Below are 23,024 nucleotides of genomic sequence, written 5' to 3'. Positions count from 1 at the left end.
TCAGCTACAAAAGGACAAAACAAAACCAGTATTTTTGCCTGCACCATCCGTCTCCACAGTGAGAGAGACGAGCACAGTAGAGGATTCTCTTCATGGTGGCGGTCATCTGGGGGATTGGTGTCTGTAGGTGTAGGTGTGTGTGTGTAGTGTTTTCTTTAGTCCTCTGTAGAATTGCTCCTCTTTCATGGCCGGTTGCGTGCGGGGGGGGGGGTTGTCATGATTCGGTGTGGGCGCAGCACGCTCTTCTTACTTCTTGCTTGGCTGGCGGTATGTAGCTGTGGCAACACCACCTGAGGTCCCGCCTCCGCCGTAGCCGTTTGCTGCTGCTGCGTTGGGTGCTGCGAGAATTGCAACTATTGGAGGAGAGGGGAATGGGTGAGGCAGGGGGCGGGGATAAAAAGAAAGGAGGTGTCAGCTGGTGTTTAAGCAGGGTAACCTGGGTGATGCCGTGCTTCCTGAACATTCCAGGAGAAATTCAGTTTCAAAACTCAACAAAAGCTAAAGGTCTGAACATTTGCCTGAGAGACGGGAGGGTGCACTAGACACGTAGGGGGGCGCACTAGACACGTAGGGGGGCGCACTAGACACGTAGGGGGGCGCACTAGACACGTAGGGGGGCGCACTAGACACGTAGGGGGGCGCACTAGACACGTAGGGGGGCGCACTAGACACGTAGGAGGGCGGACTAGACACGTAGGAGGGCGGACTAGACACGTAGGAGGGCGCACTAGACACGTAGGAGGGCGCACTAGACACGTAGGAGGGCGCACTAGGAATGTAAGGGGGGGCACTAGACACGTAGGAGGGTGCACTAGACACGTAGGAGGGTGCACTAGACACGTAGGAGGGTGCACTAGACACGTAGGGGGCCGCACTAGACACGTAGGAGGGCGGACTAGACACGTAGGAGGGCGGACTAGACACGTAGGAGGGCGCACTAGACACGTAGGGGGGCGCTCTAGACACGTAGGAGGGCGCTCTAGACACGTAGGAGGGCGCTCTAGACACGTAGGAGGGCATACACAGTTAGCTGGTTCAGGTGAACTAATTAGCACCTAAAATGATAATGCTCTTCTTCAACAAGACATATTCAACGGAGAAGAACAGACCAAATAATTCATTTGTTTCAACTTCCAATAACCAAGGTTTACGGTAAACTGCACATAACTCAATGTATCAACTGTAAGGAATGGTAGAGGTTGGTTCATATTACAGTATTATAGTGCATTCTGTGATCTTAAGCTCACCCAATTTGTATTGTACAGTTGTGCTCCAAAGTTTGCATACCCTGGCAAAAATTGTGAAATTTTAGTATGGATTTTGAAAGTATGACTGATTGAAAGTTATTTAAGGGTAGTGATCATATGAAGCCATTTATTATCACATAGTTGTTTGGCTCCTTTTTCAATCATAATGAACTGAAATCACTCAAATGGCTGTGGTCAAAAGTTTACATATTTTAATGTTGGGCCTTGTTACAAACACACAAGGTGACACACACAGGTGAAAATGGAAATTAAAGGTGAATTTCCCACACCTGTGGCTTTTTAAATTGCCATTAATGTCTGTGTATGAATAGGCATTGAGTTTGTTAGCTCTGGATGCACTGAGCAGGCAAGATATTGAGCCATGGGGAGCAGAAAATAACAGTCAAAAGACATGCGTAACAAGGTAACGTAACTTTAAAAGATGGAAAAGGATATAAAAAGATACCCACAGCCTTGAAAATGCCAGTCAGTACTGTTCAATCACTTATTAAGAAGTGAAAAATTCGGGGATCTCTTGATACCAAGCCAAGATCAGGTAAACCAAGAAAGATTTCAGCCAAAACTGCCAAAAGAATTGTTCGGGATACAACGAAAAAAACCCAGGTAACCTCAGGAGAAATACAGGCTGCTCTGAAAAAAAGACGGCGTGATTGTTTCAAGGATCACAATATGACAATACTTGAACAAAAATATGGTCGAGTTGCCAGAAAGAAGCATTTACTGCACCATTGCCACAAAAAACCCCAGTTACAATATGACCGACAACCCCTTGAACTTTATGGCCACAACCATGAGAGCTATGTTTGGAGAGGGTTCAACAAGGCCTATACTGAACAGAATACCATCCCCACTGTGAAGCTTGGTGGTGGCTCACTGATGTTTTGGGGGTGTGTGAGTTCTAAAGGCACAGGGGAATCTTGTGAAAATGTATGGCAAGATGAATGCAGCATGTTATGAGAAAATACTGGCAGATAATATGCATTCTTCTGCACAAAAGCTGCGCATGTTATGTTCTTGGACTTTCCAGCACGACAATGTCCCTAAGCACAAGGCCAAGTTGACCCTCCAGTGGTTACAGCAGAAAAGGGTGAGCCACTCTGGGGAGATATCAAATGCACGGTTCATGCTAGACAACCAGACTTAGCATGACCTGGATGCATTTTGCCAAGATGAATGGGCAGCTATACCACCTGCAAGAATTCGGGCCTCATAGAAGACTATTACAAAAGACTGCACACTGTCATTGATGCTAAAGGGGGCAATACACATTATTAAGAATTAAGTGTATGCAGACTGTTAAACAGGGGTCAGTTAATTTCTTTCTTTGTTGCCATATTTAGTTTTATGATTGTGCCGTTCTGTTATGACCCACAGTTGAATGTGAATCCCATAAGAAATAAAAGACGTGTTTTGCCTGCTCACTCGTGTTTTCTTTACAGATGGTACATATATAACTAATTCTCCAAGGGTATGCAAATCTTTGAGCACAGCTGTATGATATCCACCTTGCACCTGTCAATCAAAGTCGATCACAGTTGTTGATGAATGTTTAGGAATGAAGGCAGAGTGAGTCCTACCTGCTGTTTGTGGGGACACAAAGCCTCCAGTCAGGTTGATAACTGCAGTCTGTTGGGCGCCCTGGTCCGACCCCTGATCGCCCTAAAACCAGGAAATAGGTTAATGGGCGCCACCAGACACTAGGTGTGCTTAAGAGTGAGTGTGTGTGTGTGTGTGTGTGCCCTCCATAATTATTGGTAAGAGGCAGTATAAAATATGACTAAAATATACAGTGGGGAGAACAAGTATCTGATACACTGCTGATTTTGCAGGCTTTACCACTTACAAAGCATGTAGAAGTCAGTAATTCTTATCATAGGTACTCTTTAACTGTGAGTGACGGAATCTAAAACAAAAATCCAGAAAATCACATTGTATGATTTTTAAATAATTCATTTGCATTTTATTGCATGACATATGTATTTTATACATCAGAAAAGCAGAACTTAATATTTGGTACAGTAACATTTGTTTGCCATTACAGAGATCATACGTTTCCTGTAGTTCTTGACCAGGTTTGAACACACTGCAGCAAGGATTTTGGCCCACTCCTCCATAGACTCCAGATCCTTCAGGTTTCGGGGCTGTCGCTGGGCAATACAGATTTCAAACATTTTCTGCTGGGTTCAGGTCTGGAGACTGGCTAGGCCACTCCAGGACCTTGAGATGCTTCTTACGGAGCCACTCCTTAGTTGCCCTGGCTGTGTGTTTCGGGTCGTTGTCATACTGGAAGACCTAGCCACGACCCATCTTCAATGGTCTTACTGAGGGAAGGAGGTTGTTGGCCAAGATCTCACGATACATGGCCCCATCCATCCGCCCCTCAATACGGTGCAGTCGTCCTGTCCCCTTTGCAGAAAAGCATCCCCAAAGAATGATGTTTCCACCTCCATGCTTCACGGTTGGGATGGTGTTCTTGGGGTTGTACTCATCCTTCTTCCCCCAAACACGGTGAGTTTAGACCAAAAAGCTCTATTTTTGTCTCATCAGACCACATGACCTTCTCCCATTCCTCCTCTGGATCATCCAGATTGGTCATTGGCAAACTTCAGACGGGCCTGGACATGCGCTGGCTTGAGCTGGGGGACTTGCATGCGCTGCAGGATTTTAATACATGACGGCGTAGTGTGTTACTAATGGTTTTCTTGGAGACTGGTCCCAGCTCTCTTCAGGTCATTGACCAGGTCCTGCCGTGTAGTTCTGGGCTGATCCCTCACCTTCCTTGTGATCATTGATGCCCCATGAGGTGAGATCTTGCATGGAGCCCCAGCCCGAGGGAGATTGACCGTTCATCTTGAACTTCCATTTTCTTATAACTGCGCCAACAGTTGTTGCCTTCTCACCAAGCTGCTTGCCTATTGTCCTGTAGCCCATCCCAGCCTTGTGCAGGTCTACAATTTTATCCCTGATGTCCTTACACACCTCTCTGGTCTTGGCCATTGTGGAGAGGTTGGAGTCTGTTTGATTGAGTGTGTGGACAGGTGTCTTTTATACAGGTAACAAGTTCAAACAGGTGTAGTTAATACAGGTAATGAGTAGAGAACAGGAGGGCTTCTTAAAAAAAAAAAACAGGATTTATGGGAGCCGGAATTCTTACTGGTTGGTAGGTGATCAAATACTTATTTCATGCAATAAAATGAAAATTTATTTAAAAAAAAATCATACAATGTGATTTTAGATTCTGTCTTTCACAGTTGAAGTGTACCTATGATAAAAACTACAGACCTCTACATGCTTTTTAAGTAGGAAAACCTGGAAAATCGTCAGTGTATCAAATACTTGTTCTCCCCACTGTATATATATATAATTAAAAACGTGTTTCGCATCCTCCACTTGCCAAAATAACACCACTGACTCCTCTTCTGTAACGTTTGATGAGGTGGGCAAACGTCTTAGTAAAGGATCTGAGACCATCCACGCAGGATCTCTGCATATCCCTCAGAGCATTTGGTCCTTACTTGTAGACCCTCCTGTTCAGCTCACCCCACAAGATTTGTAATCGGGTTTTAGCACCGGGGGGTGGCATGGTCCCTGTATGTGTGGATCTGATTCTGGAGAAATGCTTTGGACCAATGTCCTGCTGCAAGATCCAACGACAGCCTAGTTCAACCCTCCGGCCAGAGGGAGCCTTGCGAAGCAGCTTGTGGGATCAGGCGCCTTCGCAAGGCTACATGCAGCCAGTTTATGCTGGTATCTGACAGTCCGAGATGCCAAGTATACTAGCTTGGTTCGTGTGGTGTTTGCAAGTAAAACAGCCCCACAACATCACATTTCAATCACCACAGTCGGGGTGTAGCTTTTTTACGGCATCCCTTTTGTACGCCAGACCCATTCTGGTGTTTTTGGCAAAAAAGCTCAATTTGTTGTGATGGCAAAATACACTTTTGTAACAGCTATACTTCTAAGCCGGTTCATCACATTTCTAGCTGATACTAGAGATGGGTGTGTAGCTATTTTATTATAGCCATTACCTAGGTTAACCATAGGCCAGTAGAGTGGTTCTAATTTCTCTGTGGACGAGGTGTTAAACCTGTCTCTCTGTTATTGAGCAAAACCCTTAACCCTAATTGCTCCCAGATCTTTGCTGTAAGAATAAGTTCCATATTTACATTAAAATAAACAGTTAAAAAAAAGATTTTGGCACGTGTATATTCCATCAAAAAGGTCACGGGTGACCATGTATGAGTTCCTGATGGTCAGATGAACGTAGGAAAAAAACATGGTGATCCCTTTACTAAATAAGCTTCATATGAATGTCAAGGGGTGCCAATAATTGTGAACCTTTTGAGAATAATATTTACCTCAATCAAAGGTTAGCTTTACCTGAGTGTCAAATCAAGCTGATAAACAACAATTTCTTTAGTCTTCTTTGTTTGTTATTACTGGTGACAACAAATCTGGAGGGAAATATATGGATGGTGTGTGTTTCTGTGTGTGTGTATTTGTTGGTTTCTAGGTGTCTATGTAGTGTAGGTGTGTGTGTGTGTGTGTGTGTGTGTGTCTGTGTGTGGTGTCACACCATGTCTCCTTGCTGCTGTGGGCTTGATGTGGCAGACTGACTCTGTTGAGGAGAGAACTGGGACAACTGCTGCTGCTGAAGGGAATTAAAGATTAGAGGACCCGATGGAATCTGAAGAGGTAGCCAGGACACAGAGAGGGAAGAGAGAGGAAAATTGACAAACAGAGAAGCAATACAGGGAGAGAGAGTTGTGGAATGACGTGTGGAATGAGAAGCAAAGAGAGAAGAGAGGGGGAGGAGAGGTGAGGGATGGAGAGAGAGAGTGGGGTGGGGTGGAGAGATTTGGAACAGCGGTCAGTCTATTATAAACAAACATAAAAACCAGAAGAGTTTCTAAAGTGAAGTGGAAGGATGAGGAGTTACCTGCAGCAGATTGAGTGGTCGGAGGCCAGAACTGTTATTTAAACCAAATGGACTCCCTGGATAATATAAAACACAATGAATTATACAACCACACATACTGAATACTGTCAGTATGACCATACATTAACCACACATACTGAATACTGTCGGTATGACCATACATTAACCACACATACTGAATACTGTCAGTATGATCGTACATTAACTGGCCTGTCTGTGTGTGGTGGGGTCAATTCCATCCCTTATTTAAACGTCTTAAGCTCTGCTCACTCCTGGAGTGCTTCCTACCTGGCAGCTCCTCCCAGGTGAAGTGGGGAGGATGTGTCTCTGCCACAAAGTCTCTTACCACTGGAGTTCTCCAAGGCTCAGTTCTTGGCCCTCTCCTCTCTATATTCTAATGCTGCATTTCCACTGGTGATTTAACCTGGTACCAGGGCTACACTGGTGCTTATGTTGGCTCCAGGCTTTTCTGTTTCCACTCTACATTTGCTATCACGGTCTTAAGGAGGGGCTCACGTGGGGAGGGAGGTAATGTTGTGTTGTTTTAGGTTCTACAGGCTACGTCTCAGTCTCAGCGCTCCGTTTTTCTATTGTGTGTTTTGCTGTGTGTGTGTGTGTTCCTGTCTGTGAGGTAGGCTGTGCGTGTGTGTATGTGTGTGTACCTGTCTGTGAGGTAGGCTGTGTGTGTGTGTGTGTGTGTGTGTACCTGTCTGTGTGGTAGGCTGTGTTTGTGTGTGTGTGTGTGTACCGGTCTGAGTGGTAGGCTGTGTTTGTGTGTGTGTGTGTGTGTGTGTGTGTGTACCCGTCTGTGTGGTAGGTTGTGTGTGTGTGTGTGTGTACCTGTCTGTGTGGTAGGCTGTGTTTGTGTGTACCTGTCTGTGTGGTAGGCTGTGTTTGTGTGTGTGTGTGTGTGTGTGTGTGTACCCATCTGTGTGGTAGGCTGTGTTTGTGTGTGTGTGTACCTGTCTGTGTGGTAGGCTGTGTGTGTGTGTGTGTACCTGTCTGTGTGGTAGGCTGTGTTTGTGTGTACCTGTCTGTGTGGTAGGCTGTGTTTGTGTGTACCTGTCTGTGTGGTAGGCTATGTTTGTGTGTACCTGTCTGTGTGGTAGGCTGTGTGTGTGTGTACCTGTCTGTGTGGTAGGCTGTGTTTGTGTGTGTGTGTGTACCTGTCTGTGTGGTAGGCTGCATAGCAGGCATCAGTCCTCCTAAACCACTCAGGTTGAGACCAGACGCCAACATGGGACTGGAACTCATCAGAGCCTGGGGACTGCTGTACACGGAAAGACGAGACAATGACTACAGATGTCTAAAAAACCTCAGAAAATGGTGATAAAGAGACTATGAGATTATGATAGAGAACTATAATTTGAAAGAACCAGGGAGAGGGACAGAGAGAGATCTAATATCTGTCTTTGATGAAAGAATAGAGAGATGGAGAAACAGACAGAGGGCGAGAGAGACAGGGAGAGAGAACGGGAGAGAGACAGGGAGAGAGACAGGGAGAGAGACAGGGAGAGATCTAATATCTGTCTTTGATGAAAGAATAGAGAGATGGAGAAACAGACAGAGGGGGAGAGAGACAAGGAGAGAACGGGAGAGAGACAGGGAGAGAATAACTGACAGTGATCTATGCTCCTCACCAGACAGAGCCCACCACGTTGATGAAGTTGAGGCCGGCGGGGTTGGCCATGACCGGAGACGTGGTGGTGCCGGTGGGTAGGGGGATGGTCATGACGGCCTGGGACAGGGCCAGCTGCTGCTGGGGGTAGGTGGCCAGGAGAGCCTGCGAATGGGACTCTGGAGGGGTGGGGGTGACGGAGGGAGGCAGCGAGAGGAGGGAGTCCGGGGGGTGAGGCGTGGAACAGGGGGTGTTGGTGGGGGTGGGCGTCGACGGCTTCGGCGTCCCCGATCCTGAGAGGCGGGTGAGGGTACATCACAGTGTAATTAACACACTGCCCTTCAGGGGTTAACTACTGGCAGCTGGCAGGAAGGACGTCCCATCTGGACAAAGTACTGACTCACAATTCTTTGGCCAAATAGTGAAATTATGATAATGATTTGCGATTTCCAAACATTTGGACGATCTCACTTCTAAAATGAGTTCAGTGCTTCCCAAGACTGTACAGCACAGCTCGGCTTCAAGCTGCAGAGAGCACCTGGCAAAACGACCTTGTCTTTGGAAATGAATGGGTGCTGAGCTGCTCACGGATTGGCAGACAACTGACTACTAGAACAACTCTGCTGACCAACTGAATGAAGGAATGCCTATTTGTCTGGCTGACTGTCTTACTAGCTGGCAGTCTATTCAACTGGCTGCCTGACTATTTAATGTACTGGCCAACTACTTGACCGGCTGACTGACCGGCCTGCTGACTGACCGGCTGACCAACTGGCTGTTTCAACGGCTGACCGGCTGACTGACCGGCTGACTGATTGTCTGCCGTGCTGCTAAGCTGGGTATGTACTCACTCTGCGTTGATGCCATCGGTGACAGTGCTGCCGGGGACAACAGCCCCACCTGCCCTAACTGACCGCCCAGCTGAAGTCCCTGGCCCAGCTCCAGGGAGTGTTTCCTGCTCAGGGACTGAGGTTTGGGGGGGCCGCTTCCTGGTGGGGGCGTGGGACACTTCAGGAGACCACTGGTGGCCTGGGACGAACTGTACAGGTTACCTGTGAAGAGGGAAAGACATGGATGGAGAGACACATGAATGGAAAGGTATGGTAAGGATCAACCCTAACTCCTAGACCAGGGGTACTCAAACCTTACCTTACGAGGCCCAGAGCCTGCTGGTTTTCTGTTCTACCTCATCATTAATTACCCCCACCGAATTAAAAAGTGGGTAACCAGGTGTCAGAGTGTGGGTAACCAGGTGTGTCAGAGTGTGGGTTACCAGGTGTGTCAGAGTGTGGGTAACCAGGTGTGTCAGAGTGTGGGTAACCAGGTAAGTCAGAGTGTGGGTAACCAGGTGTGTCAGAGTGTGGGTAACCAGGTGTGTCAGAGTGTGGGTAACCAGGTGTGTGAGAGTGTGGGTAACCAGGTAAGTCAGAGTGTGGGTAACCAGGTGAGTCAGAGTGTGGGTAACCAGGTGAGTCAGAGTGTGGGTAACCAGGTGAGTCAGAGTGTGGGTAACCAGGTGTGTGAGAGTGTGGGTTACCAGAAGAACTGCTGCTCGATCTGTGCTTCACCCCCTTTCCCAACACGCCTGAGGACTGGACCATGGTTGACAGACCCTCCACCTAGAGACCAAACAGGCAACAATAAACAACATCAACAACAAGCGTAGAATCTTTGATGGCTGAGAGATGTGTGTGTGTGTGTCCTGTATTTCTCTGATAGTTGAGAGATGATTCTATAGTGTGTGTGTGTGTGTGTGTGTGTGTACTGACCTCGATCTCTCTGTTTGGTGAGAGATGGTTCTGTCCCACAACACCGGAGTGATGAGACATCTTCACCTGACACTTGACGTCTCGTTCATAAACACCCTTATACTGTGACAGAAACCTAGGAAATACACAAACACACACCTTCCTGTTCAACAGTGCCTCTTCATAAAGATCCAATTTAACTGAACAGTATATAATATTAATAATACGAATAGGGTGTAAATAGTATTTTTTAAATGTGTATTGTATTGTAAAACAATTAAGAACACCACAATGTAATATTGTCTCCGTTTCTTCATTTGAATGTGTTTAATGTAATGTGGACCCATCCAGAAGAACTAGCTGTATTTCCATCCAGAGGAAAAATGGCCTGTTCTTATGAAATATCTGCTGTTGGTATGAAATATTTTTTATCCACATAAGAAGATATCTGCCGTCCCGAATGTCACGTACCGTTCAGCATCTATCTTGGATCCTATTAGGAACCTGGAGACGTAACGGGAAGAAAAGGTCAAGAGAACAGGCGGAAACGGACCTCCGGCTTCAAATGTAGAGAGAAAACACAGACACACCACACGATACAGACACAAACACACTACACTATAGGCACACTACACACAAACAAAAACAGACTACACAGATGAAAACAGACTACCAGACACATACAGGCTACACAGACAGGCTACACAGACAGGCTACACAGACACACACAAACAGGCTACACAGACACACACAAACAGGCTACACAGACACACACAAACAGGCTACACAGACACACACAAACAGGCTACACAGACACACACAGACAGGCTACACAGACAGGCTACACAGACAGGCTACACAGACAGGCTACACAGACAGGCTACACAGACAGGCTACACAGACAGGCTACACACACACGTCCCCCCCATCCCTGCCCTCACGGTGGGTGTATGAGATGTAGGTCGTTACTGTCCTCCTCTGCTTTGGGCTCTTTGGTGCAGTAGATCTTCCCATACACCAGAGGGTCCCCCACCGACTGGAAGATGCACACCTTGGTCCTCTGGGCCTGGCCCCCCACCTCACACTCAAACGTATAGTCATCTATGACTTCCTGTTAAGGGGAACAGATAGGGAGTGACACCTCACAACCAAAGCGTATAGTCATCTATGACTTCCTGTTAAGGGGAACATATAGGTGTGACACCTCACAACCAAAGCGTATAGTCATCTATGACTTCCTGTTAAGGGGGAACAGATAGGGCGTGACACCTCACAACCAAAGCGTATAGTCATCTATGACTTCCTGTTAAGGGGGAACAGATAGGGCGTGACACCTCACAACCAAAGCGTATAGGCTGAATCTCAAATCGCATACTTGCATACTATATAGCATGCCAGATTTGTATGCAAGATAAGTGTGTCCCACCGCATAGTACCATAAAAAATAGTATGCCAAAAGTTCCCGGTTGGTCTACTATTTCTGGTGGATATTCGAAGTACGCATCCGTGCATGTTTTTGTGGTAATATAGACCACAATCCCTAGCGCATTAAAAGAGGATGGGTTTCCATGATTCTCTATTCTCTCGTCTTTTCACTAGACAGCAAAGTCTGTTATAAAAGTCGTTATTACATCAATTTCATTCACATATGAAAGAAAAACTAATCTTGTTTTTGTTTGTGTCTTGCCATGAAATGAAATAGCTTTGGCAGTGTAAATTTGTACACTGCCAAAGCAATTTCCTGTCTTTAGTCTCGCTAGCAATTGCCCAATTGTTATTATCTATCAATCAATCAAATGTATTTATAAAGCCCTTTTTACATCAGCAGTGGTCACAAAGTGCTTTTACAAACACCCAGCTTATTACAATTCCAAGTACTAAGATACTAGTATTACTGGCTTGTAAGCTGTTAAAACAGCCAGTGGCAACAACAATTCAGTTCATAGATGCTATCTGTGGAAGTAAACTTCATAAGAAACGTTAGGCAGTTTAACACAATGATTAATGGTGTCTAGCGAAATATTAAAACTCTAACGTCGAGACGCAATATTTTGACGAGGATAGCATGTCCCAATCGGTCCCTATACTGGCATACTAGCTCACTATATACTAACCAGTACAGATACATCCATAGTCATCTATGACTTCCTGTTAAGGGGGAGCAGATAGGGCGTGACACCTTATAATCATAGTGTACAGTCGCAGAGCTCTCAAACCCTGATGTTTCACACCGTGATCTGGGAGGTGGGAGACAGACTGCATCAAACCACCACATAGTCCAAGAAATCCATTAAAATGATCAGCTCATCTGGTGTGGCCACTCGGATCTGTTTCAGCCCTGCAGGCCCGACACTGGGTCTGTGGGAGGGGAAGATAAAAAGTGGCGCACCAAGAAGTGATGATTCTTACCTCCGCAGGCCAGACGTTGGGCTGGGATTCCTCCAGCTTTACGGACTTCTCCACCACAGCATACCTGTCCACCTGGGACAACAGGGACAATGGCAGGCTGAACACGAGACAACAGGGACATGGGCAAGCTGAACACCAGGTAACAGGGACACAGGCAGGCTGAACACCAGGTAACAGGGACACAGGCAGGCTGAACACCAGGTAACAGGGACAACAGGGATACGGGCAGGCTGAACACCAGGTAACAGGGACAACAGGGATACGGGCAAGCTGAACACCAGGTAACAGGGACAATGGCAGGCTGAACACGAGGCAACAGGGACATGGACAAGCTGAACACCAGGTAACAGGGACAATGGCAGGCTGAACACGAGGCAACAGGGACATGGGCAAGCTGAACACCAGGTAACAGGGACAATGGCAGGCTGAACACGAGGCAACAGGGACAATGGCAGGCTGAACACGAGGCAACAGGGACACGGGCAAGCTGAACACCAGGTAACAGGGACACAGGCAAGCTGAACACCAGGTAACAGGGACACGGGCAGGCTGAACACCAGGTAACAGGGACACGGGCAGGCTGAACACCAGGTAACAGGGACAACAGGGATACGGGCAGGCTGAACACCAGGTAACAGGGACAACAGGGATACGGGCAAGCTGAACACCAGGTAACAGGGACAATGGCAGGCTGAACACGAGGCAACAGGGACATGGACAAGCTGAACACCAGGTAACAGGGACAATGGCAGGCTGAACACGAGGCAACAGGGACATGGGCAAGCTGAACACCAGGTAACAGGGACAATGGCAGGCTGAACACGAGGCAACAGGGACAATGGCAGGCTGAACACGAGGCAACAGGGACACGGGCAAGCTGAACACCAGGTAACAGGGACACAGGCAAGCTGAACACCAGGTAACAGGGACACGGGCAGGCTGAACACCAGGTAACAGGGACACGGGCAGGCTGAACACCAGGTAACAGGGACACGGGCAGGCTGAACACCAGGTAACAGGGACACGGGCAGGCTGAACACCAGGTAACAGGGACACGGGCAGGCTGAACACCAGGTAACAGGGACACGGGCAGGCTGAACACCAGGTAACAGGGACACGGGCAGGCTGAACACCAGGTAACAGGGACACGGGCAGGCTGAACACCAGGTAACAGGGACACGGGCAGGCTGAACACCAGGTCACAGGGACACGGGCAGGCTGAACACCAGGTAACAGGGACACGGGCAGGCTGAACACCAGGTAACAGGGACACGGGCAGGCTGAACACCAGGTAACAGGGACATGGGCAGGCTGAACACCAGGTAACAGGGACATGGGCAGGCTGAACACCAGGTAACAGGGACACGGGCAGGCTGAACACCAGGTAACAGGGACAACAGGGACACGGGCAGGCTGAACACCAGATAACAGGGACAACAGGGACACGGGCAGACTGAACACCAGGTTGGAACCGGCTTAAAGATGAGACTTACATCAATCTCCTTAGGGACAGTAAGTTGGAAGTTGTTCTGCTTCCACATGTCCACACACTGTGAATGAAAAAGGAGGATGACGGGGGATGAGAGAAAAGGTTAGGGGGGAGACGGTTGGTGGAGGTGAGACAACCACAAAGTGTGTTACATTTATCTGGCCATGTGTTTCGCTGTCTCTGTTAGTGGTCTGAGGGACAATACTGGCTCTGGAGCAGGAGTAGTGTCATGACTCCTGGAAACCAAGGGTGTGGGACCATAGGGGGATGGGGTCTGTCTCTGGTCTCATAATATAATAATAGTCATAAAAATTAGTAATACTACTAATACAAATACTAGTAATAAAGATAATATATACTACTACTACTACTAATGAAGATAGTAAGAAATACTACTACTACTAACAACGACAATAATGAATACTACTTCTAATAATAAAGACAAAAAAATTATACTACTACAAATAAAGATTAAGAAATACTATTACAACTAATAAATATTTTAAGAAATACTACCACAACTAATAAAGATAATACTACTTCTACTAATAAAGTTAATAAGAAATATTACTACTTCTAATGAAGATAATAAATACTACTAAAAAAGATAAAAATAAATACTAATACTACTATTAATAAGAATAAATACTATTAATGCTAATAATAATAATAAGAAGAAATACTGCTACTAATAAAGTAATACTACTACTACTAATGTTTATTGCTCGGTGTAACATGGAACAATGAAGTAGTATTGTATGGTAATGTGATCTGACGTTTCCAGCATTGGAGATCTTGAGGTCTATCGAGGACGGAAGTTTCCTGTCCTTCCTCTTCTGCAGGTAGTCATAGAGACGCAGCTGAGGGGGTGGGGCTTGGTGAGACAGCTCCTGCTGGCGGTTCAGCGCCGCCCGGGAGTGACGCTTAAAACAACTGGAGAACACACACAGACACAGGTTAGCTGGCTCAGCGCGCGCATGCGTGTTGATGGCAGGTGGGCAGAACAGTAAGTGTAGGGGTTGATAGTGTGTATCAGGGGTTATGCCTGTTACTGCCAGCATGTATATGTTTGGTATATGTCCATATGCCTAGACAAGCACTAGTCTCTGTGTTGGTGTGTGTGTGCCTCCATGTCTGTGTGTCTCCGTGTGTGTGTGTGTGTGTGTGCCTCCATGTGTTTGTGTGTGTGTGTGTGTGTGTGTCTCAGTGTGTGTGTGTGTGTGTGTGCCTCCATGTCTGTGTGTGTGTGTGTGCCTCCATGTGTGTGTGTGTGTGTGTGTGTGTGCCTCCATGTGTGTGTGTGTGTGTGTGTGTGTGCCTCCATGTGTGTGTGTGTGTGTGTGTGTGTGTGCCTCCATGTGTGTGTGCCTCCATGTGTGTGTGTGTGTGTGTGTGCCTCCATGTGTGTGTGTGTGTGTGTGTGTGTGTGCCTCCATGTGTGTGTGTGTGTGTGTGTGTGTGTGTGTGCCTCCATGTGTGTGTGTGTGTGTGTGTGTGTGTGTGCCTCCATGTGTGTGTGTGTGTGTGTGTGCCTCCATGTGTGTGTGTGTGTGTGTGTGTGTGTGTGTGCCTCCATGTGTGTGTGTGTGTGTGTGTGTGTGTGCCTCCATGTGTGTGTGTGTGTGTGTGTGTGCCTCCATGTGTGTGTGTGTGTGTGTGTGTGTGTGTGTGTGTGTGTGTACCGTTTCATGGAGCGCGTATTCATCTTCTGCTTGTTGTACAGCAGCTGGTTGGCAGTACAGGTGACTGAGATGGAGGGGTCCAGACACAGAGGCTCAGCTGTGGCCAACAACAACTGACTCTCCAGCTGTAACTTCTCCTCCTGGAGGAGATAGAAAAGAGGGGGAGGAGAAGAGTGGGATAATGCATAATATGTGTTGAGACATGTACTGTGTGTGTGTATATAAAAGTGTGCAACAGGTGTCTTTGACAGTTTTCTCTCACCTGTGTCCACTTGTGGTGGTCACTGGTCATTGCATGGACATCACAGATCAGGGTCTGGAGAGGTCAGGGTCAAAGGACAGGGGTCATTCTAAGGACATGCCGTGGGCCTTAAATGCATTATTCCAGGAGTTGTGAAGCAATGACAGAAGGACCAAAAAGTGTTCTACTGAATCTGTCTGTTCTACACACTCTATTTCTATGGTTCTGCATTGGTTGTGCAGTGTTCTCCCGGGTTCCTACCTGCATGGTGGGCCGTAGCAGGATGTGTCTGCTCTGGTAAGAGGGCATTTTGGTGTTGCCAGACTGTCTGTAGTCCCTGACCTCCGCCACCACACAACCACAGTGGAAGATGTTCACCTGGAGGCAGAGACAGACAGTTACAGAGAGGATAGAAGAAAACCAATCTACACACACACACACATACACAGACACTCACACGCAGATAAACAGACAGACACACACCTGGGACTTCTCTAGGAGATCCACCAGGATTGGGGGAAGCTCTTCTGCATCCAGGTACTCCAACAGCTCCCCCTCCTCATATGGCAGACGTATTGTCTCAGAGTCTACAGATACGGGAGAGGAAGACCAAAAGGTAGAAGCAAGTTTTTTTATTAGGACGTTGAATATCTCACCAAACTGGGGCTGCACGATACATCATTTCAGCATCGACATTGTGATTTACGCATCCGCAATAGTCACATGGCAGGACGTGCAATTTGGTATGGTAAACATATCAGTCTGTTTACCTTCCATTTTCAAATGGAAAACTAGCATTATAGCCGTCTGATAAAAGGCAATTTACTCTGATTAATGGGTTATTGGATACACAGTTAATTAAAATTATTATTTTAAACACGGAGTTCGTTGTTGCACGTGGTTGACATGCAGGCTCTTCTAGTGCGTGACAAAACGAGCGAGGCAGAAAAGGGCGAAATGGAGAATTTGGTTGCAAAAATAAATACATTGTCAATTATATGGTAATATTTCGGCTACAGACAGGATGATGTTGACCAAAAACAGGTACTTTTCGAGAGTGCCTTGCAATTGTTGCCACAACACGAGGCAACACGATCAATTTGTTTGATAATTTAAGGCATCACCACAAATCTTCGTATGATGAGTGCAGTGCCATCCAAAGCAAAAACACCATACAAGAAAGGTTCCAAACGGCAGAGAAAAAACTAAGATTCAATAACATTTCACATCGTCAAAGACATGGTACCAATTAACACGGTTACCAAAGAGGGTTTTAAAAACATGATCCGTGTACTTGACAATGTAATGCCATCACGCAACTACTTTTCTCAGGTTGCCATCCCAGTGCTGTACGAGAAATGAAAAGAGAAGTTGAAACAGCTGTCACAAGTGGAATATTATACAACAACAGACTTGTGGTCCAAAAGTCTGACATTACACTTTATTAATGGGGACTTCCACCCGAAAAGTCGCTGTTTGCAAACTGCATTTTCCCCAGAGGATCATACAAGTGAGAACATCGCAACAGGGATGAGAGAAGCTTTAGCTGAATGGGGCCTAGACGAGAGCAGTCTAGTCTGTATAACAAGCTGCCGCCCAGAACAAGTGGACCAGCTTGCAGTGCTTTGTCCACAGACTGCAAGTTATTCCCAATTGTGCATTATATTTTACTTCTGTTGCTATTGCTATATTATTACCTTGCAACCAGTTCTGAAATAAGTTTCATAGGTTTCATACATTTTAATTGTAGAGGATGGGGCTGGGGAAGAATGAGGGGTACAGACTGTCAAGTTGATAGCCAAAGCTCTCTCTGAAGACATCCTCTGTTTTTCACATCGCAATATATATATCGCAGAAAAACAAAATATCGCAATGTCATTTATTTCCAATATCGTGCAACCCCACACCAAACCAAGACAAACCCTAAGAAATAAATCCTGTTTCTGCTTATTGCATTAACTTATAAAAATAACATCTCGTCAGGCACCTACAAAACTTAACAGATTGCAAAGGGCTGGTTGCCTTGGTTAAACATTGTGTGAGAATAAATGTTTGTGACTGTTTAACTGCCAGACGGACTGAGTAACAGAAAACGGAATGAAAGCGTTCTCACCAGACCCGTTCTTTCCACGTAGCATGAGGGAATATCCCTCGTTGCCGGGGTAGAGATTGACCACTAAACACGACACTGACTCTTGTGACACCAGCTTCTCTAGCAGGTTCACATTCCGTCGTAGCTTCTAACCAGGAAGGAACCGAAAAGCAATAATCAATAAATAGTAGAGTCTTATCAACAACTGTTAAACCAATCACTTAAATTATTAGGTTATCAATTCCATCAAAAACTGGCCTACAAAAAATGTTTCTGCATGAGGTATTCAGACTTTTTTTGGGTTACCTACCTTGAGCTCTGGTTCTTTCTCACATTCTTCGATATACAGCTCATACAGTTTCTGGTATAAACTTTTCCTCCCTCCAGATGAGGCTCTCCTCTTGGCTGGCCTTTGACGAGCACTTTCAACAATGTACTGATGAAGACATATAGGTCATACATGGATGGAAGGGGGAGCATGCCAACACCCCCCCCCCTCCCACATAAAAAATCATAACAACATTGAATTTATCACTTACAAGAAAAATATAGTTATACAGTAAAGATTTTTTTTTTTATTTCATACCTCAGCCCGATCCAATGCATATTCCAAAACTTTTTGCTGCAAACAAAACAGTCGCATTGATTATCTTACGGTTATTCACTGGGTCTTAAATGGGGAAATAATTCGCACCACATTAATGTAGTTACCCCATGGTAACTCAGGAGCTACTCAAAGAAAGCTCCTAAGTTACTATGGAGATCAACCTTTTTAGACAAGATGTGTTACTCCTTAGTCGCCGACACACTTAACAACCGAAACCGAGAATCTTCGTGCACACGAAAAACTAAGTGCTGGTACTCCCAGAGATCAGAGGTGGATGGAGGGATGCTTACCATTGTGGACGGCCACCGGTAGCTGGGTGAGCGACAGTCAGCAGCAGATGTAGCTGTCCTTAGCCCCACACCGTCACCTCCATAGAGTGACCATTCAAAGCCTGCACACAAGGACAATGATCGACCGACTACACACACGGACCGGGTCAAACCTAACTAGCACGAGTCTACAAACACACACACACACACACACACACACACACACACACACACACACACACACACACACAACAACATTAAGACAGCAACCCACCGTTTGAGCGGGTTGGCTAGCGATACTAACCAGGCAAGTGGTAACTTGTTCGTGCCTGCTAAGTACAATATAAACTTGATCGCATCACGATTTCGGAAATATTAAACAAATGAAGTATCATATATATGGCTGTTCTGGATATTTCAGTTTTATATCATTTCAGATTTATATCAAAGCGCTGTTTTTATTTGAACCCAGTTAGCTTGATGCTAGGTTATGCTCACAGACAAGCAATTGGTTCACAGCAGCAAGCTCGGTAGCAGGCTACCTAACGTTAGCACTAGGATAACATTAGCATCGCTAGCTTGCTTCTTGGGAAGCTGCAAAAGTTAGATATCAATGTAGCATGTACACAATGTCTGAGACACAAACGCATGACACAGCGTCCATCTTAAACAATAGGATGGCCTTGCCTTTTGAGTTGCATTTCTGTAGATCGTAATTCCAATGCAAAAAACAAGATATTATTTCATTGCCTTCATTGAAAAAAACTCACAGCAGCCATTTTCTTCCAGTGTGACAACAAAAGCTAAACTTCCGGTAAGAGTGGTGGGCGGAACCAAAACTCTTCCCAAATGTCCTGGGATCCTAAACGTTTGAAGTAAGAATTAACTTTGATAGATAGCTAGAAGTACACTATTAAAATGTGTTTAGCAACATTATTAGCCATTTACTATAAACATATCGATGAGATATATGGGAGAATTACCATACCATTACCAATGACATGAAAAGTGCAGACGCTGTACGTAAAATGCAAGTTGTAAGGCTTACCTCCGCCATCAGTCATTAAGAACAATATATATTATATTTCAGACCTGAGATATATTTCAGACCTGAGATACAATGTTGGTTGTCCAGGACACCTTAAGAGGAATACACTTATTTTAAGTCACTCTGGATAAGAGTGTCTGCTAAATGACTAAAATGTAATATGTTTCCACAGAGATCTAGGGTGTATTTAGTCTACTAAACAAAACGTTCGAGTTATGTAAGACAGAACTTAATAGGGAGGGACACACCTTAAATTTCTCCAGTAGAAACTGTTTCATGAAACATTTAAAAACAAAAGTATTGTGTTTGGTGGAATTAATGCACCCATGTATTTTTCTGGATATTCCACTAAGTGACACATAGAGGGCAGTACATGACAAATGATCTCAGGTTGAATGACAGCTAAGGGTCTTGTGTTGTTTTTTCACCATTCTTTTAGCTGATGAATTGCCTAAGGACACATCTTTCAACGTAGCTATTATCATCTTTATCTCAGTACCGTGAAGTGAGCTCTCGTTTATTACTGTCAACAAACTTGGTTTTGTGGCTACATTGGCCACATTAGAGAGAATCCAAACATCCGCCAAACAGCGGCCGATGACTGATCCATAAATTCCCTGGCATCATTAAAATGCAGAGTCATTACTCATAGATCAGTTAGTCAGCGTTGACTTTACAAATTGTACACTGAGGTTTTAATCTCCAAAAACGTGTCCATGTTTTGATACCAAACATTTCCTTTCAAGTTATGGGCAGATGGGTAGTGAACGAGTGACACCCGGGAAGTCAATGGGATGAGGAGGACCTCAGTGGGATGAAGTAAACATCAGTGGGATGAAAGAGAGGTCAGTGGGATGAATTGAACATCAGTGGGATGAAAGGGAGGTCAGTGGGATGAAGTTGAGATTGGAGAGGAACGCAGCATGCTTAATGTCACTAATAGTGCCCAACTTGAGCAGCGCACATGCTCTTTCTACCCCTGCACTCCATAGTGTTTTTTCTCCCTCCACTCCATAGTGTCTTTCTACCCCTCCACTCTAGTGTCTTTCTACCCCTCCACTCCATAGTGTTTTTCTACCCCTGCACTCCATAGTGTTTTTTCTCCCTCCACTCCATAGTGTCTTTCTACCCCTCCACTCTATAGTGTCTTTCTACTCCTCCACTTCAGTGTTTTTCTCTCCCTTCACTCCATAGTGTCTTTCTAACCGTACACTCCATAGTGTTTTTCTACCCCTCCACTCCATAGTGTCTTTCTACCCCTACACTCCATAGTGTTTTTCTACCCCTTCACTCCATAGTGTTTTTCTACCCCTACACTCCAGTGTTTTTCTACCCCTTCACACCATAGTGGTTTTCTACCCCTTCACTCCATAGTGTTTTTCTACCCCTTCACTTCATAGTGTTTTTCTACCCCTACACTCCAGTGATTTTCTACCCCTTCACTCCATAGTGGTTTTCTACCCCTTCACTCCATAGTTGTTTTTCTAACCCTACACTAGTGTTATTTCCTCCCCTCCACTCCAAATCCCTTTGTGTAAGTTTCGTTTTCGGCATTCTGATTAATCGAGTGACTCTCTCTGACTGGCATGCAGGGTTTGTCTGTGTGCAGCTCGTTGTGTTTCACAACCCGGCGGGCATGAGGCACCTGAAGTTCGTTCCTCTAGCGGCATAAATTTGAGGAAGACCTTCATGTCAGTTTCGGCACGTGCCCCTGGAACGATCTCCACATCCCTGGTGAGTGTAGAGTGGAAGTTGATTTACACAGTAGATCCGTCATTCAGCAGACGCCTGCAGTCATGTCAGTCATCTCAAACATGGCCAAGGGCTTACTTGCAAGTGTCAAAATCTCTTTGAGTTTTCTGGAACCCAGAAGAATTCCCAGTTTCTCTCCTGTTGTCTTTGTTTAGTAACAGAACGACATGTGGAGACAAAGCCCCTAGCAGGCAAATGATGTCCCCCGAGTAAGATTTGGGCTGCAAACTATTTGAATCCAGCCTGCCGGAGGATGGGGAGTGATTGTTATCAAACTTTTAAGATGTATGTAGAAATGATTATGTACATATACCTGTTTAATAACTGCTAATTTCTGGCCTGCAACATGATTTTGAAAAAAAACTAATTTGAGGAAAACCATCAAATGCGTCAAAACCCAACGTGACCTTTGAGCCAAAACATCTGGTCTCCCCGGGCCAACAGGCTCATTACAGCACCTTTGACCAGCCTCTAACTTTGTTCCTCTGACATGTTGAGACCCATTAGTCCGGGCCATGAACAACGATGCCCACCCGGGCCAGTGGATTCACACATGACTAGAGGTTTTGCAGCACAGCTCTGATCTCCTGGATCCGGTCAAAGGTCACAAGCACTTTTTGTATTCGGGGTGTGCTGGAATTTGCCCTTTTTGACTTCTCCCGTGCCTCCCCTGGTGACTTAACAGATAAATTCAAAGTAGGCTGTTTGGCCATGTGTGTATGTGACCTGTGACCTGGTTGTGGTCCTCAGACACCACTGGATTAAGACCCTGAGTGACATCCAGGATCTCACATTCAACCGAATCAGAACCAAATTCTTACTCAGACACTTCTGGTCTCTGTGTTCATGTGAGTACATGTGTGTGAGCGTGCATTTGTGTGTGTATTTGACAGAAAACATGTTGTCTGCAGCCGAAGCATCGGCTACTCTTCTTGGGATTCCTGTAAATCAAACTGCGAGGACAAAACTTTCCCAGACAATCAAGCCGCGGGTCTGATATCCACTGTCCCAGCCGACAGCTCGAGCTGATGAAAGGCGATCTGGTTTGATCTCCACTGATCCACTGAGACAATCACAACTGACAGTTGGTTGATGAAAGCCTTTCTGAAGGCGACTGTGTGTTGGGAAATGAACACACAGGCATGGTTCTGTGAGTGGTTTTCTGTGAACAGGCATCTCTCAACACCAGGGCCTTACTGCCACATGGCCGTACCTTCTGGGTCGGGCTTTGACAGGAGCAGTCCTAACACACACACACACACACACTCTACGCTCATGAAAGCACCTATACAGGCATTGAAAACAACACATTTGATGCAGGACTGCACCTGTACATTATTTATCTAAGTGGTGAAGGGTCCCTGCAGGACGAAGCTTGTGTGGGATTAGGACTAACACGCCATCCCCAAGGAACTGTCTTAGAAACCTTTCCATGCAGACTTTATGCACCGTTTGGCATGTAGTGTGATTAGGAACGGCGCTGTATGCATCTGTTGAATGGTGTTTAGGATCTCAAATATCAGAGATCTCCACGCTGTCAATAAAAGCTTTCTCATCCAATCAGCTCCCTTGTCCTTGCTTCGTGGTGATACTCTGACAAATTGCGGGGTTGAACCGTCGACTCGATGGTAACACAACGGTAACTCCATGGTAGCGTGTGTCACGTGCTGTAGTATGTCTGTGTGTGTTTGTGTGTGTACACCAACATGTGTGTGTGTGTTCTGGCAAAGAACCCGACACTCTGGCAGCTCAGGTCCACCTCTTCGCTCTGTTCCCTGTCCAGGAATCTGCAGTGCTCCCTCGAAATACGTCCTCCCAACTGCTTGGCGAGAGAGTGCTCCGCTATAGGTCCACGTCCTTCC

At 45.9% G+C, this 23,024-nt stretch overlaps 1 protein-coding gene and 1 long non-coding RNA gene across 3 annotated transcripts; one reads left to right on the top strand and one right to left on the bottom strand.

Moving 5' to 3' along the window:
- Positions 1 to 124: 124 nt before the first annotated feature.
- On the bottom strand, positions 125 to 18,484 carry supt20 (SPT20 homolog, SAGA complex component). Its single transcript, XM_034293201.1, has 22 exons — positions 18,384 to 18,484; positions 18,073 to 18,108; positions 17,797 to 17,922; positions 17,508 to 17,634; positions 15,878 to 15,981; positions 15,656 to 15,772; positions 15,416 to 15,469; positions 15,154 to 15,293; positions 14,248 to 14,404; positions 13,476 to 13,532; positions 11,983 to 12,054; positions 10,515 to 10,684; positions 10,045 to 10,077; positions 9,595 to 9,709; positions 9,363 to 9,444; positions 8,677 to 8,877; positions 7,848 to 8,118; positions 7,374 to 7,477; positions 6,208 to 6,263; positions 5,845 to 5,955; positions 2,846 to 2,927; positions 125 to 353 (listed from the first exon to the last, which is right to left on the bottom strand). Exons 1-22 carry the CDS (start codon positions 18,384 to 18,386, stop codon positions 247 to 249), a joined length of 2,325 nt encoding a protein of 774 aa, XP_034149092.1. The 5' UTR covers positions 18,387 to 18,484; the 3' UTR covers positions 125 to 246.
- Positions 18,485 to 19,182: 698 nt separating this feature from the next.
- On the top strand, positions 19,183 to 22,703 carry LOC105029971. Of its 2 annotated transcripts, none has more exons than XR_002196934.2 (3): positions 19,183 to 19,237; positions 21,003 to 21,144; positions 22,056 to 22,703. It is a non-coding gene; the product is annotated as an uncharacterized LOC105029971 (long non-coding RNA). The 2 variants fall into 2 exon arrangements; XR_004575941.1 differs by lacking the exon at positions 19,183 to 19,237 and adding an exon at positions 20,210 to 20,255.
- Positions 22,704 to 23,024: the final 321 nt, after the last annotated feature.

This window comes from Esox lucius, chromosome 7, assembly GCF_011004845.1.
Source record: "Esox lucius isolate fEsoLuc1 chromosome 7, fEsoLuc1.pri, whole genome shotgun sequence".
Taxonomy (NCBI): Eukaryota; Metazoa; Chordata; class Actinopteri; order Esociformes; family Esocidae; genus Esox; species Esox lucius.
The sequence above is the reverse complement of the archived record's forward strand: the minus strand, read 5'-3'. Positions and strand labels throughout refer to the sequence as shown.

Bases quoted from the DNA above. Each gene is read 5' to 3' on its own strand.
- supt20 (XM_034293201.1), bottom strand. The intron at 17,635-17,796 runs GTAGGTAACCCA...CTTCCTGGTTAG, and splicing joins AGAAAGAACCAGAGCTCAAG to AAGCTACGACGGAATGTGAA. The intron at 15,470-15,655 runs GTAGGAACCCGG...TGACCTCTCCAG, and splicing joins TGCTACGGCCCACCATGCAG to ACCCTGATCTGTGATGTCCA.